Source organism: Somniosus microcephalus, chromosome 21, assembly GCF_052327205.1.
Source record: "Somniosus microcephalus isolate GS21.2 chromosome 21, FLI_Smic_1.0, whole genome shotgun sequence".
In the NCBI taxonomy this organism is placed as follows: Eukaryota; Metazoa; Chordata; class Chondrichthyes; order Squaliformes; family Somniosidae; genus Somniosus; species Somniosus microcephalus.
The window spans coordinates 11,092,949-11,107,112 of NC_141007.1; the positions used below are offsets into that span (position 1 = coordinate 11,092,949).

The 14,164-nt window shown below is 50.2% G+C and overlaps 1 protein-coding gene across 1 annotated transcript; it reads right to left on the reverse strand.

Moving 5' to 3' along the window:
* Positions 1-6,007: 6,007 nt before the first annotated feature.
* On the reverse strand, positions 6,008-11,378 carry LOC147102589 (uncharacterized). Its single transcript, XM_085963236.1, has 2 exons — positions 8,434-11,378; positions 6,008-7,799 (listed from the first exon to the last, which is right to left on the reverse strand). Exon 1 carries the CDS (start codon positions 10,176-10,178, stop codon positions 8,925-8,927), a length of 1,254 nt encoding a protein of 417 aa, XP_085819362.1. The 5' UTR covers positions 10,179-11,378; the 3' UTR covers positions 6,008-7,799; positions 8,434-8,924.
* Positions 11,379-14,164: the final 2,786 nt, after the last annotated feature.

Genomic DNA, 14,164 nt, shown 5'->3' on the forward strand with positions numbered 1-14,164 from the left:
TGGAGCATGCGCGATGCTGAAAGGCTCGTGGATAACACGTTTAGCGAGTTGTGCACGCCTCAGGGTAGGGCAGCACAGGGGGTGACCATCAGGCGGAGCAACAAAGGCAGGCAGGTAGTGCAGGGAACCCCTGCGGACATCCCCCTTTCAAACAAGTATACCGCTTTGGATACTGTTGAGGGGGATGACTCACCAGGGGAAGGCAGCAGCGGCCAACTTCCTAGCACTGGGGGTGCTCCTGCTGCCCAGGAAGGGGGGAAAAAGAGTGGGAGAGCAATAGTGGTAGGGGATTCTATAGTAAGGGGAACAGATAGGCGTTTCTGTGGCCGTAGACGTGAATCCAGGATGGTTTGTTGCCTCCCTGGTGCCAGGGTCAAGGATGTCACTGAGCGGCTGCAGGGCATTCTGGAGGGGGAGGGAGAACAGCCAGTGGTCGTGGTCCACATTGGTACCAACGACATAGGTAAAAAGAGGGATGAGGTCCTGCAGCAAGAATTTAGGGAGCTAGGTGAAGGATTAAGGAGCAGGACCTCAAAGGTTGTAATCTCTGGATTACTCCCGGTGCCACGTGCTAGTAAGTATAGGAATAGGAAGATAGAACAGATGAATGCGTGGCTAAAGGGATGGTGCAAGGGGGAGGGCTTTAGTTTCCTGGATCACTGGGTCTGCTTCTGGGAAAGGTGGGACTTGTACAAGTCGGACGGTTTACACCTGAACCAGGGGGGAACCAATATCCTTGCGGGGAGGTTTGCTAGCACTGCTGGGGAGGGTTTAAACTAACTTGGCAGGGGGTTGGGGTACAGAGTGGAGCTATAGTAGGGGGTGATTTACGGCCAAATACAGAGGGAAAAACAAGTCAGCTGGGAAGGCAGAGCAAATATGTGAAGGCAAAAGAGAATATGGCAGGGCTGGAAGGCATTTATTTTAATGCAAGGAGTCTTGCAAATAAGGTGGATGAACTGAAGTTGTTGTTGAACACATGGGAGTACGATATTGTTGCTATCACGGAGACATGGTTGAGGGAGGGTCAGGACTGGCAGCTCAATATTCCGGGGTATAGAATCTTCAGGCGAGACAGAGGGGGGTGTAAAAGGGGAGGGGGTGTTGCAATATTAATTAAGGAGTCAATTACTGCTGTAAGGAGGGATGATATATTAGCGGGTTCCTCTAATGAGGCCATATGGGTAGAACTTAAAAACAAAAAGGGGGCAAGCACTTTGCTGGGAGTGTACTATAGGCCCCCAAACAGTCAGGGGGAGATAGAGGAACAGATATGTAGGCAAATCTCCGAGAAGTGCGAAAATAATAGGGTAATAATAGTGGGGGATTTCAACTTCCCCAATATAAATTGGGACAGTCAGAGTGTGAAAGGCTTAGAGGGTGCAGAATTCTTAAAGTGCATCCAGGAGAGCTTTTTGAGCCAACATGTAGAAAGTCCTACAAGAGAGGGGGCGGTACTGGACCTAATTCTGGGGAATGTAGCCGGGCAAGTGGTGGAAGTGTCAGTAGGAGAGCATTTTGGCGACAGTGACCATAATTCGGTGAGATTTAAGGTGGTCATGGAAAAAGACAAAGACGGCCCGGAAATAAGGGTTCTAAATTGGGGGAAGGCCGATTTTAATATGATAAGGCAGGATCTGGCCAAAGTGGACTGGGAGCAGCTGCTTATAGGAAAATCCACATCAAAACAGTGGGAGACTTTCAGAAGGGAAATAGAGAGAGTACAACGCCAACATGTTCCTGTAAAGGTCAAGGGTGGGACCAACAAGCAAAGGGAACCTTGGATGACAAGGGATATACAAAAATGCATTAGAAATAAGAGGGGGGCTTTTGGCAGTTACAAAAGACTAAAGACAGAAGAAGCCCTAGAGGAGTATAAAAAGTGCAGGGGCATACTTAAAAAAGAAATTAGGAGGGCGAGGAGGGGCCATGAAATAACACTGGCGAGCAAAATAAAGGAAAATCCTAAGATGTTTTATAAGTATATTAAGGGCAAGAGGATAACCAGGGAAAGGGTAGGGCCCATTAGGGACCAAAGTGGCAATCTGTGTGTAGAGCCAGAGGATGTAGGCAGGGTTTTAAATGAATTTTTTGCATCTGTGTTCACTATGGAGAAAGACGATGCAGACATAGAAATCGGGCAAGGGGACTGTGACATACTTGAACATATTAGCATCGAGAGGGAGGAGGTGCTAGCGGTTTTAGCGGGCCAAAAAGTGGATAAATCCCCAGGCCCGGACGAGATGTATCCCAGGCTGCTGTGGGAGGCAAGGGAGGAGATTGCAGGGGCTCTGACACTAATTTTCAGAACCTCTCTGGCCACAGGGGATGTACCAGAGGACTGGAGAACAGCTAACGTAGTACCATTATTCAAGAAGGGTAGCAGGGATAAACCAGGGAATTACAGGCCAGTGAGTCTAACATCTGTGGTGGGGAAATTATTGGAAAAAATTCTAAGGGACAAAATTAATCTCCACTTGGAGAGGCAAGGATTAATCGGGGATAGTCAGCATGGCTTTGTCAAGGGTAAATCATGTCTAACAAATCTGATCGAATTTTTCGAGGGGGTGACTAGTGGGGTGGATGAGGGAAATGCTGTGGATGTGGTGTACATGGACTTCAGTAAAGCTTTTGACAAAGTCCCGCATAGGAGACTGGTCAAGAAGGTAAGAGCCCATGGGATCCAGGGTGCCTTGGCGCGTTGGATCCTAAACTGGCTGAGTGGCAGGAGGCAGAGGGTGATGGTCGAAGGTTGCTTTTGTGACTGGAAGCCTGTGTCCAGTGGGGTACCTCAGGGATCGGTGCTGGGTCCCTTATTGTTTGTGATCTACATAAATGATTTGGATGAAAATGTAAAAGGTATGATCAGTAAGTTCGCAGATGACACGAAAATTGGTGGGGTGGTAAATTGCGAGGAGGAAAGCCTCCGGCTACAGGACGATATAAACGGGTTGGTCAGATGGGCGGAAAAGTGGCAAATGGAATTTAACCCTGAAAAGTGCGAGGTGATGCATTTTGGACGGACAAATAAGGCAAGGGAATACACAATGAGTGGTAGGACCCTAGGAAGTACAGAGGGTCAGAGGGACCTTGGTGTACATGTACATAGATCCCTGAAGGCAGCGGAGCAGGTAGATAAGGTGGTTAAAAAGGCATATGGGATACTTGCCTTCATTAGCCGAGGCATAGAATATAAGAGCAGGGAGGTTATGATGGAGCTGTACAAAACGCTGGTGAGGCCACAGCTGGAGTACTGTGTGCAGTTCTGGTCGCCTCACTATAGGAAGGATGTGATTGCTTTGGAGAGGGTGCAGAGAAGATTCACCAGGATGTTACCTGGGATGGAGCGCCTCAGCTATGAAGAGAGGCTGGACAGGCTGGAGTTGTTTTCCTTGGAGCAGAGAAGGCTGAGGGGGGACCTGATTGAGGTGTACAAAATAATGAGGGGCATAGATAGGGTAGATAAAGAGGAACTTTTCCCCTTAGTGGGGGGGTCAATAACAAGGGGGCATAGATTCAGGGTAAGGGGCAGGAGATTTAGAGGGGATTTGAGGAGGAACTTTTTCACCCAGAGGGTGGTTGGAATGTGGAACTCAATGCCTGAAAGGGTGGTGGAGGCAGGAACCCTCACAACATTCAAGAAGCATTTGGATGAGCACTTGAAATGCCATTGCATACAAGGCTATGGACCAAATGCTGGAAAATGGGATTAGACTGGACAGGGATGGATGGGCGGCGCAGACACGATGGGCCGAAGGGCCTCTTTCGGTGCTGTAAAACTCTATGACTCTATGACATTCCCCTGATGCTGTTCAGGAACTAGAATATTTACAGAATGAACCAAAGGAAGAGGAATCTTCAGGGAGCCAGGATTTTATTCCAGTTCTTCTCTACGACTCCTTACAAGCAGAGTGTGAGAAGTTGAAAGAACAGTATGAACAGGCCCAGGCTACAATTCTGGAGGGGGTTAACTCGGCAGCCTCCGAAAAGCTAGTTTCAGTAGAAGCATATGAACAACTAAAGGTTGAACATGAGCAAGAAGTCCAAAGGCTGCAGGAAATTCTTGATGAGCTCAAGGCCAAGACAGACTCATCGGTAGGAGCTCCATCCATAGATGAGAAATTAGAGGTGAAAATCATGGCAGAGCATGAAAGACAGGATGTCCAAGAACTTATAAAAACATTGAAGGACACCCAAGACAAATATGAGGCGGCAATGACCGAGGTTCAACAACTTGAAGAACAGATTCAACTGGGAATCCTTTCAGTGGAAGAACAGGACACTGTAAGAATGGTCCCTGAACATGAACTAGAGAGCATCAGGGCGCAACTTTTCCGAGCGCTGAAAGCCAAAGTTCAAGAGGAACGTAAGGTGGAAGTATTGGAGAAAGAGGTGGAGGAAATGGAGAAGACTCTGATCCACCGTGTTCCCAGGGAAGAGTTAACGGTCAGCCAACTCCTTCATATGCTGAAGGACAAGACTCTGCAAGGGGAACAATCTGAACACGAGCTTCAATCTTCAGGGGGAACGAGTTCGGAGCTCTCAAAAGTCACGGAGATAGCTGAGGTGGCAACACAAATTTTACAAGGATGCCAAAAGTACGTTGAATCACGTCAAGGTGAACAGAAGAATGTGGAAACCGTTATTTCAGTAGAAGGGCTAAATAGCCTGATAACGCAATTACCGATGGAAAGGAAGGTATTGAACTCACAAATGAGGTCCGTCGTGAAGGAGTGGCAGATAACCCAGGAAGAGCGGGATGAATATGAATGCATGAAGAAGGCTTTTCAAGAAAGATGTTTAGGGAAGGAACCACCGTCAGCTAACGTCCAGACGGGTGAGGAGGAAGAAGAAGTCTCTCTCGCTGGCCTAACTCAGGACGAACCCGAATATTAACATGACCTGTTGAGTGACACTGAATATTACGAGGATGTGGTCTGCCCAGCTTGTGATGAAAACTCTCAAAGTGCTGAAATCCAGAGGAAGCACTTAAGGTCTAAGGAACATAGAGAGTTGGTGGCGCTACAGCTGGCAGCCGAGAAAGGAGCTCCGAGAGTTTCAAAAGGGCAGAAAAGAAAAAGAAGAAGCAGAAGATAATAACTGTCTAAAATATTAGCACTTCTACCATTCCAGGCGGGACATTACGAAAGGAGCTAAATTAGTTGAAAAACTGGAAAATGTCAAGACAGCCAGTTGGTTGTAAAAGTCCGCACTGCTGGTTCAACAGGACGAAGATTGAAGCTGTTACGTCAAGAAAAAGGCTATGGAGGAGTCACGCTAGCCAGGTAATCCGGCTACACCAAAGAAATGTTGTTCGGAACGAGTCAAGATCAGAGACTGAATCTATGAACTGTTTCCGCAGAGACTGAACCTGTGAACTGTTTCCACCGAGATTATATTTGTAAATTGTTTTATATGACATTGACTCCACCGAGATTATATCTGTAATTTGTTTTATAGGAAGTTGACGATATGTATGTTTAACGGGGACTCTGTAAGTAATAAGCTAAAAAGGGAGGATTGTAGTGTATGTACCCGTCTACCTTTAAGGGAACTATTGAATGTAACCGTTCACCTTTAAGGGAACTACTTTAGGTGTGGCACTATTTGTTTGGCTTCTGTATACTGTAATACCGATAGTGACCACACCAGTATATAAGTGTTGTAGCAGGATTGCTGGGGCAGATTCGCCCGGACCTTCGAATAGTAAAGACCTGTTTGTTTGTTACTTCTGAAGTCTGTGTATTTATTAACTGCACAAACCACAGACTTTACAAGAACTACTGAATAGTTTATTCTCTCCAGGCTACTCAGCATTTTCCCTGAGCAAACGCTGTCCCTCTTAAACAGGAGAGCAGTTACTCACGAGTTCCGCTCTCACTCGAGTTAACACGGCCCAGGTCACACGATGAGCCCCGCTGTGGTGATCTGGCTATTGGGAAATTACATTGGATTCCCACCAATCTCCAGTCTACCCGCAAAGGCGGAAATATCACACAAAGGCCAGTTATACAGCTTAAATTAATTGTGGTATTTATTTACAAATTAAACAACAACGAATCATAACTAAACAGAAAGGTAATAATTACAATGTTTTCAGTACATAGACCGTAATGCAATGTTAGTCTCCATGCAACAGCGAGAGCCCATTAGAGTATCGAGCTTGCCAGCGATGCCGTTATCCCCTGAATGAATAAAAAAAAGATAATGACCAGATAATCTGTTTTTAGTGATGTTGGTTGAGGGATAAATATTGGCCAGGACACCGGGGAGAACTCCCCTGCTCTTCTTCGAATACATCGACCTGAGCGAGCAGACGGGGCCTCGGTTTAACGTCTCATCTAAAAGACGGCCCCTCCGGCAGTGCAGCACTCCCTCAGTACTTCACTGGAGTGTCAGCCTGGATTATTTGCTCAAGTCTCTGGAGTGGGACTTGAACCCACAACTTTCTGACTCAGAGGCGAGGGTGCTACCCACTGAGCCACAGCTGACATTTCCGCAAGTGGCCATATTTTATGGGCTGTGACCATCAGCTGCTGGCAGGGCTTCGACCAATGAGGGGGCATCACAGCCGAGCCTATCGGAGGCTCAGGTATATACTGCCTTTCCCAGGTGAGCTATCGGGAGCACTCAGGTACACGTGTTACAGTGGCTGGTTTGAGTGTGGTGTCCAGCTCCTGACCAGAATTGGGCTGGGCAGAGCTGTATGAATGATGGAGCCCTGTCTTTGGGAGCACGACATACACAAGAGATTTTGGCCGGGGCTACGAGGGGTGACGGTGAGACTATCTTTACAAACACTGCCCTGGTACTTACATACTACCAATGTTCGCGGCCGCACAGCTCTCTGGACTTCCTGCGCAGCCGGTTCAACGGCTTTTTAATGGGAAAAACTGCACATGCGTGGGGTATTTTGAAGGGGCCGCGCATCCAAAAAAAGCTAACAGGAACATTGCGCACTACCCCCTTAAACAGGTGTGTGATTCCCCTTTAAACAGTTGTGAGATTTCCCCTTTAAACAGGTGTGTGATTTCCCCTTTAAATAGTTGTGTGATTTCCCCTTTAAACAGGTGGGTGATTCCCCTTTAAACAGTTGTGAGATTTTCCCTTTAAACAGGTGTGTGATTTCCCCTTTAAACAGTTGTGTGATTTCCCCTTTAAACAGGTGTGTGATTTCCCCTTTAAATAGTTGTGTGATTTCCCCTTTAAACAGGTGGGTGATTCCCCTTTAAACAGTTGTGAGATTTTCCCTTTAAACAGTTGTGTGATTTCCCCTTTAAACAGCTGTGTGATTTCCCCTTTAAACAGTTGTGTGATTTCCCCTTTAAACAGCTGTGTGATTTCCCCTTTAAACAGGTGTGTGATTTCCCCTTTAAATAGTTGTGTGATTTCCCCTTTAAACAGGTGGGTGATTTCCCCTTTAAACAGGTGGGTGATTTCCCCTTTAAACAGGTGTGTGATTCCCCTTTAAACAGGTGTGTGATTCCTCTTTAAATAGCTGTGATTTCCCCTTTAAACAGTTGTGTGATTTCCCCTTTAAATCGTTGTGTGATTTCCCCTTTAAACAGTTGTATAATGCTCAGTAACCCATCTTTGTGGATGGTCAGTGTTCAGAGGATACCACACTGGGAGGCAGCCTGTTCACCTTCTCACTGAATCCCCACTAACTCGGTTAGCCGCGGTGCGTTAACCATCAATTCTTCATACTTGTCAATGAACAAGTGAAGGCGAGAGAGGTAGGTGTCCTCGTTGTAAGGGATGTTGTGTTGTTTGAAGTACTTCGATACAATAGGCTTCACCTGCCAAGGATAAAAGGAAGAGGTTCAGACAGATCAGCAAATCATTACCCACTTTCTTGTTATCAGAACAGTCAGGGTCACGAAATGGCGCTGACCCCATCATAGTCCCTCCCTCTAGTACCCTAACTCTCCCATCAAAGCCCATCCCTCTAGTACCCTAACTCTCCCATCACAGTCCATCCCTCTAGTACCCTAACTCACCCATCAAAGCCCATCCCTCTAGTACCCTAACTCTCCCATCACAGTCCATCCCTCTAGTACCCTAACTCTCCCATCACAGCCCATCCCTCTAGTACCCTAACTCTCCCATCACAGCCCATCCCTCTAGTACCCTAACTCTCCCATCACAGCCCATCCCTCTAGTACCCTAACTCTCCCATCACAGCCCATCCCTCTAGTACCCTAACTCTCCCATCACAGCCCATCCCTCTAGTACCCTAACTCTCCCATCACAGTCCATCCCTCTAGTACCCTAACTCTCCCATCACAGTCCATCCCTCTAGTACCCTAACTCTCCCATCAAAGCCCATCCCTCTAGTACCCTAACTCTCCCATCACAGCCCATCCCTCTAGTACCCTCACTCTACCACTGACGCTCCTCCCTCTGGTATTCTAACCCTCCTATCACAGCTACCTTTAGACACATGTGGTCAGACAGCGTGGGGAACAAATGGTGCTCCACGTGACAGTTGATGAGCGAGTGCCCGAAAGACCAATCCAGCAGCACGTTCCGAGGCAGGTTCAACACTCCGTAGGCCATCTGGTAGATTCGCTTTGGCTTCTTTGTAGGAGAGAACATCGCCAGTCCAATATGCTTGAAAAATAATAAAAACATCTTAAACAAACTATAACCTGACACAAGTATTGGGACTGGGCGACACAATGGGTTAGACCCTGCACATTTACCTGGGCTTGACTATAGGCTTGACTGATGACTTTTCAGAAGATTAAAGGTATTTCCTCTGGTGGGGGGAGTCCAGAACAAGGGGGCATCACCTTAAAATTAGATCCAGGCCGGAATGGAGCGGGCAGTGGGCAAGCGGCGGGGAAATGGCGTTGAGGCTGAGCTTCCTCTCGGAGACCCAGTGCCGGGAGCCCTGAGCCTGTGACCCGGGAATCGGAGCCTCAGCCCTGGCAGTGGGCCCGGGGCTGACACCAGCTCGAGTGAAGGCGATGGGCAGACCGGGATGGGTATCGGGGCGGACCGGGGCGGGTATTGGGGCGGACAGGGGCCAGGTATTGGGGCGGACCAGGGCGGGTATCAGGGGCGGGTATCGGGGCGAACTGGGGTGGGTATCGGGGCCGGGTATCGGGGCGAACTGGGGCGGGTATCGGGGTGGGTTTCGGGGCAGACTGGGGCAGGTATCGGGGCCAGGTATCGGGGAGGACCGGGGCGGGTATCGGGGGCCGGGTATCGGGGTGAGTTTCGGGGCGGACTGGGGCCGGGTATCGGGGCGGACCAGGGGCGGGTATTGGGGCGGACCGGGGGCAGGTATCGGGGCGGACTGGGGCGGGTATCGGGGCGGACAGGGATGGGTATCGGGGCCGGGTATCAGGGCGGGTTTTGGGGTGGACTGGGGCCGGGTATCGGGGCCGGGTATCGGGGCGGACGGGCGGGTATCGGGGCCGGGTATCGGGATGGGTTTCGGGGCGGGTATCGGGGCCGGGTATTGGGGTGGGTTTCGGGGCAGACTGGGGCCGGGTATCGGGGTGGGTTTCGGGGCGGGTATCAGGGCCGGGTATCAGGACGGGTTTCGGGGCAGACCGGGCGGGTATCGGGGCGGACCGGGGACAGGTATCGGGGCGGACCGGGGGCAGGTATCGGGGCGGACCGGGGGCGGGTATCGGGGCCGGGTATCGGGCCGGGTATCGGGGTGGACCGGGGACGGGTATCAGGGCGGACCGGGGGCGGGTATCGGGGCGGACCGGGGGCGGGTATCGGGGCGGACCAGGGCGGGTATCGGGGCCGGGTATCGGGCCGGGTATCGGGGCAGGTTTCGGGGTGGACTGGGGCCGGGTATCGGGGCCGGGTATCGGGGCGGACGGGCGGGTATCGGGGCCGGGTATCGGGGTGGGTTTCGGGGCGGACTGGGGCCGGGTATCGGGGCAGGTTTCGGGGCGGACCGGGGGCGGGTATCGGGGTGGACTGGGGGCGGGTATCGGGGCGGTCCGGGTGTGGGTATCGGGGCGGACCGAGGGCGGGTATCGGGGCGGACCGGGGGCGGGTATCGGGGTGGACCGGGGGCGGGTAGCCGGGCAGACCGGGTGTGGGTATCGGGGCGGACTGAGGGCGGGTATCGGGGCGGGTATCGGAGTGGGTATCGGGGCGGACTGAGGGCGGGTATCAGGGCGGACCGGGGGCGGGTATCGGGTATTCATGAGCTTGTTTGTGTCTTATCTGCAGGAGGTGGAAACAGGAAACGAAAGGGATGCGTCTGGTGACAGTAGCGGTCAATAGTGCTTTCTAACCCTAACTACTAATGCCCAACCCCAACCCCAACCCCTAACCCTAGATGAAGGGACCGAGTGTAATGTATCCAAGTTTGCTGATGATACAAAGCTAGGTGGGACAGTAAGCTGTGAGGAGAACACAGAGTCTGCAAAGGGATATAGATAGACTAAGTGAGTGGGCAGTAAGGTGGCAGATGGAGTATAATGTAGGGAAATGTGAGGTTATTCACTTTGGTAGGAAGAATAGAAAAACAGAATATTTTTTAAATGGTAAGAAACTTTCAAATGTTGGTGTTCAGAGAGATTTGGGTGTCCTCGTGCAAGAAACACAGAAAGCTAGCATGCAGGTACAGCAATAAAGAAGGCAAATGGCATGTTGGTCTTTATTGCAAGGGGGTTGGAGTACCAGAGTAAGGAAGTCTTGCTACAATTGTACAGGGCCTTGGTGAGACCACACCTGGAGCACAGTTTTGGATATACTTGCCTTGGAGGCTGTGCAACAAAGGTTCACTAGATTGATTCCTGGGATGAGAGATTGTGTAGAATGGGCCGATACTCTCTGGAGTTTAGAAGAATGAGAGGTGATCTCATTGAAACATATAAGATTCTGAGGGGGATTGACAGGGTAGATGCTGAGAGGTTGTTTCCCTTGGCTGGAGTGTCTAGAACTAGGGGGCAGAGTCTCAGGATAAGAGGTAGGCCATTTAAGACTGAGATGAGGAGGAATTTTGCCACTCAGAGGGTTGTGAATCTTTGGAATTCTCTGCCCCAGAGGGCTGTGAAGGCCGAGTCTTTGAGTATATTCAAGGCTGAGATCGATAGATTTTTGGACTCTAGGGGAATCGAGGGATATGGAGATCGGGCGGGAAAGTGGAGTTGAGGTCGATGATCAGCCATGATCTTATTCAACGTGCACTTCTCCACACAAAGGGTGGTGGAAATCTGGAGCTCTCTCCCCAAAAAAAGCTGTGGATGCCGAGGGTCAATTGAAAAATTCAGGACCTGGGAGCAGCGAGGCCGAGTATAAAACCGGCAGTGAGGTAAGGCCCGACCAGATCGGACCTGGGAGCAGCGAGGCCGAGTATAAAACCGGCAGTGAGGTAAGGCCCGACCAGATCGGACCTGGGAGCAGCGAGGCCGAGTATAAAACCGGCAGTGAGGTAAGGCCCGACTAGATCGGACCTGGGAGCAGCGAGGCCGAGTATAAAACCGGCAGTGAGGTAAGGCCCGACCAGATCGGACCTGGGAGCAGCGAGGCCGAGTATAAAACCGGCAGTGAGGTAAGGCTTACCAACTCAGCAGCGGGGAGAGAGGTAAAAAGTAATCAGAGTGTGACGTCACCAGGGAGCAGGTAAGTGATTGGTTGGTGAGTATTTCTCTATTTTTTTAAACTTTAACTCTGTGGTTTATAGTTGCTAAGGTCTTTCTGGTGTAGTGGGGACTGTTGGTAAACCATACAAGCGCCCTAGTGTATATCTTTAATTGGTGGTATTGAATTAATTTAAATTAATTAAAGGGTAAGTCATGCCAGGACAGCCCAGCCCCGTGTTATGCTCCTCTTGCTCTATGTGGGAATTCAGGGACACTGCCTGTGTCCCTGACGACCATGTGTGCCAGAAATATATCCAGCTGCAGCTACTAGTAGACCGCATTGCGGCGCTGGAGCTGCGGATGGATGAGTTTTGGAGCATTCACGATGCTGAGGGGGTCGTGCATAACACATTTAGTGAGTTGGTCACACCGCAGGTAAGGGCTGCACAGGCAGAAGGGAAATGGGTGACCATCAGGCAGAGCAGTAGAGGCAGGCAGGTAGTGCAGGGGACCCCTGTGGCCATCCCCCTCTCAAACAGGTATACCGATTTGGATACTGTTGAGGGGGATGACTTACCAGAGAAGGCAGCAGCAACCAACTTCCTGGCACCAGGGGTGCATCTGCTGCTCAGGAAGGGAGGAAAAAGAGTGGGAGAGCAATAGTGGTAGGGGATTCTATCGTAAGGGGAACAGATAGGCATTTCTGTGGCCGTAGACGTGACTCCAGGATGGTTTGTTGCCTCCCTGGTGCCAGGGTCAAGGATGTCACTGAACGGCTGCAGGGCATTCTGAAGGGGGAGGGTGAACAGTCAGAGATCGTGGTTCACATTGGGACCAATGACATGGGTAGGAAGAGGGATGAGGTCCTGCAGCAAGAATTTAGGGAGCTAGGTAGCAGATTAAAGAGCAGGACCTCAAGGGTTGTAATCTCTGGATTACTCCCAGTGCCACGTGCTAGTGAGTATAGGAATAGGAGGATAGAGCAGATGAATGCGTGGCTAAAGAGTTGGTGCAGGAGGGAGGGCTTTAGTTTCCTGGATCACTGGGCCTGCTTCTGGGGAAGGTGGGACTTGTACAAGTCGGACGGGTTCCACCTGAACCAGAACGGGACAAATATCCTTGCGGGGAGGTTTGCTAGCACTGTTCAGGGGGGTTTAAACTAACTTGTCAGGGGGATGGGATACAGAGTAGAGCTATAATAGGGGGTGATGTACAGCCAAATATAGAGGAAAAAACAATGCAGACTGGAAGGCAGAGCAAATATGTAACGGCACAAGGGAGTAGGGCAAGGCTGAATGGCATTTATTTTAATGCAAGGAGTCTTACGAATAAGGTGGATGAACTGAAGTTGTTGATGAACACATGGGAGTATGATATTGTTGCTATCACGGAGACATGGTTGAGGGAGGGGCAAGACTGGCAGCTCAATATTCCGGGGTATAGAATCTTCAGGCGAGACAGAGGGGGGTGTAAAAGAGGAGGGGGTGTCGCAATATTAATTAAGGAGTCAATTACTGCTGTAAGGAGGGATGATATATTAACAGGTTCCTCTAATGAGGCCATATGGGTTGAACTTAAAAACAAAAAGGGGGCTAGCACTTTGCTGGGAGTGTACTATAGGCCCCCAAACAGCCAGGGGGAGATAGAGGAACAGATATGTAGGCAAATCTCAGAGAAGTAATAGGGTAATTATAGTGGGGGATTTCAACTTCCCTAATATTAACTGGGATAGTCAGAGTGTGAAAGGCTTAGAGGGTGCAGAATTCTTAAAGTGCATCCAGGAGAGCTTTTTGAGCCAGCATGTAGAAAGTCCTACAAGAGAGGGGGCGGTACTGGACCTAATTCTAGGGAATGTGGCTGGGCAAGTGGTAGAAGTGTTAGTAGGTGAGCACTTTGGTGACAGTGACCATAATTCAGTGAGATTTAAGGTAGTCATGGAAAAGGACAAGGATGGACCGGAAATAAAGGTTCTAAATTGGGTGAAGGCCAATTTTAATATGATAAGGCAGGATCTGGCCAATGTGGACTGGGATCAGCTACTTGAAGGAAAATCCACATCGGAGCAATGGGAGTCTTTCAGAAAGGAAATTGAGAGAGTACAATGGCAACATGTTCCCGTAAAGGTCAAGGGTGGGACCAACAAGCCCAGGGAACCTTGGATGTCAAGGGATATACGAGAATGGATTAGGAAATAAAGGGGGGCTTTTGGCAGATACAAAGGACTAAAGACAGGGGAAGCCCTAGAGGAGTATAAAAAGTGCAGGGGGATACTTAAAAAAGAAATTAGGAGAGCGAGGAGGGGCCATGAAATAACACTGGCGAGCAAAATAAAGGAAAATCCTAAGGTGTTTTATAAGTATACTAGCTGGAGTGCCCGGCGGTGCCGAGGCTTTTTCGAGGGCATGCTGTTGTTGGAAGAGAGAGAGAGAGCGACTGGGGGGGAAGAGAGAGAGCGACTGGGGGGGAAGAGAGAGGACCGACTGGGGGGGAAGAGAGAGAGAGCGACTGGGGGGGAAGAGAGAGAGAGAGCGACTGGGGGGGGAAGAGAGAGAGCGACTGGGGGAAGAGAGAAAGCGACGGGGGGGAAGAGAGAGAGCGACGGG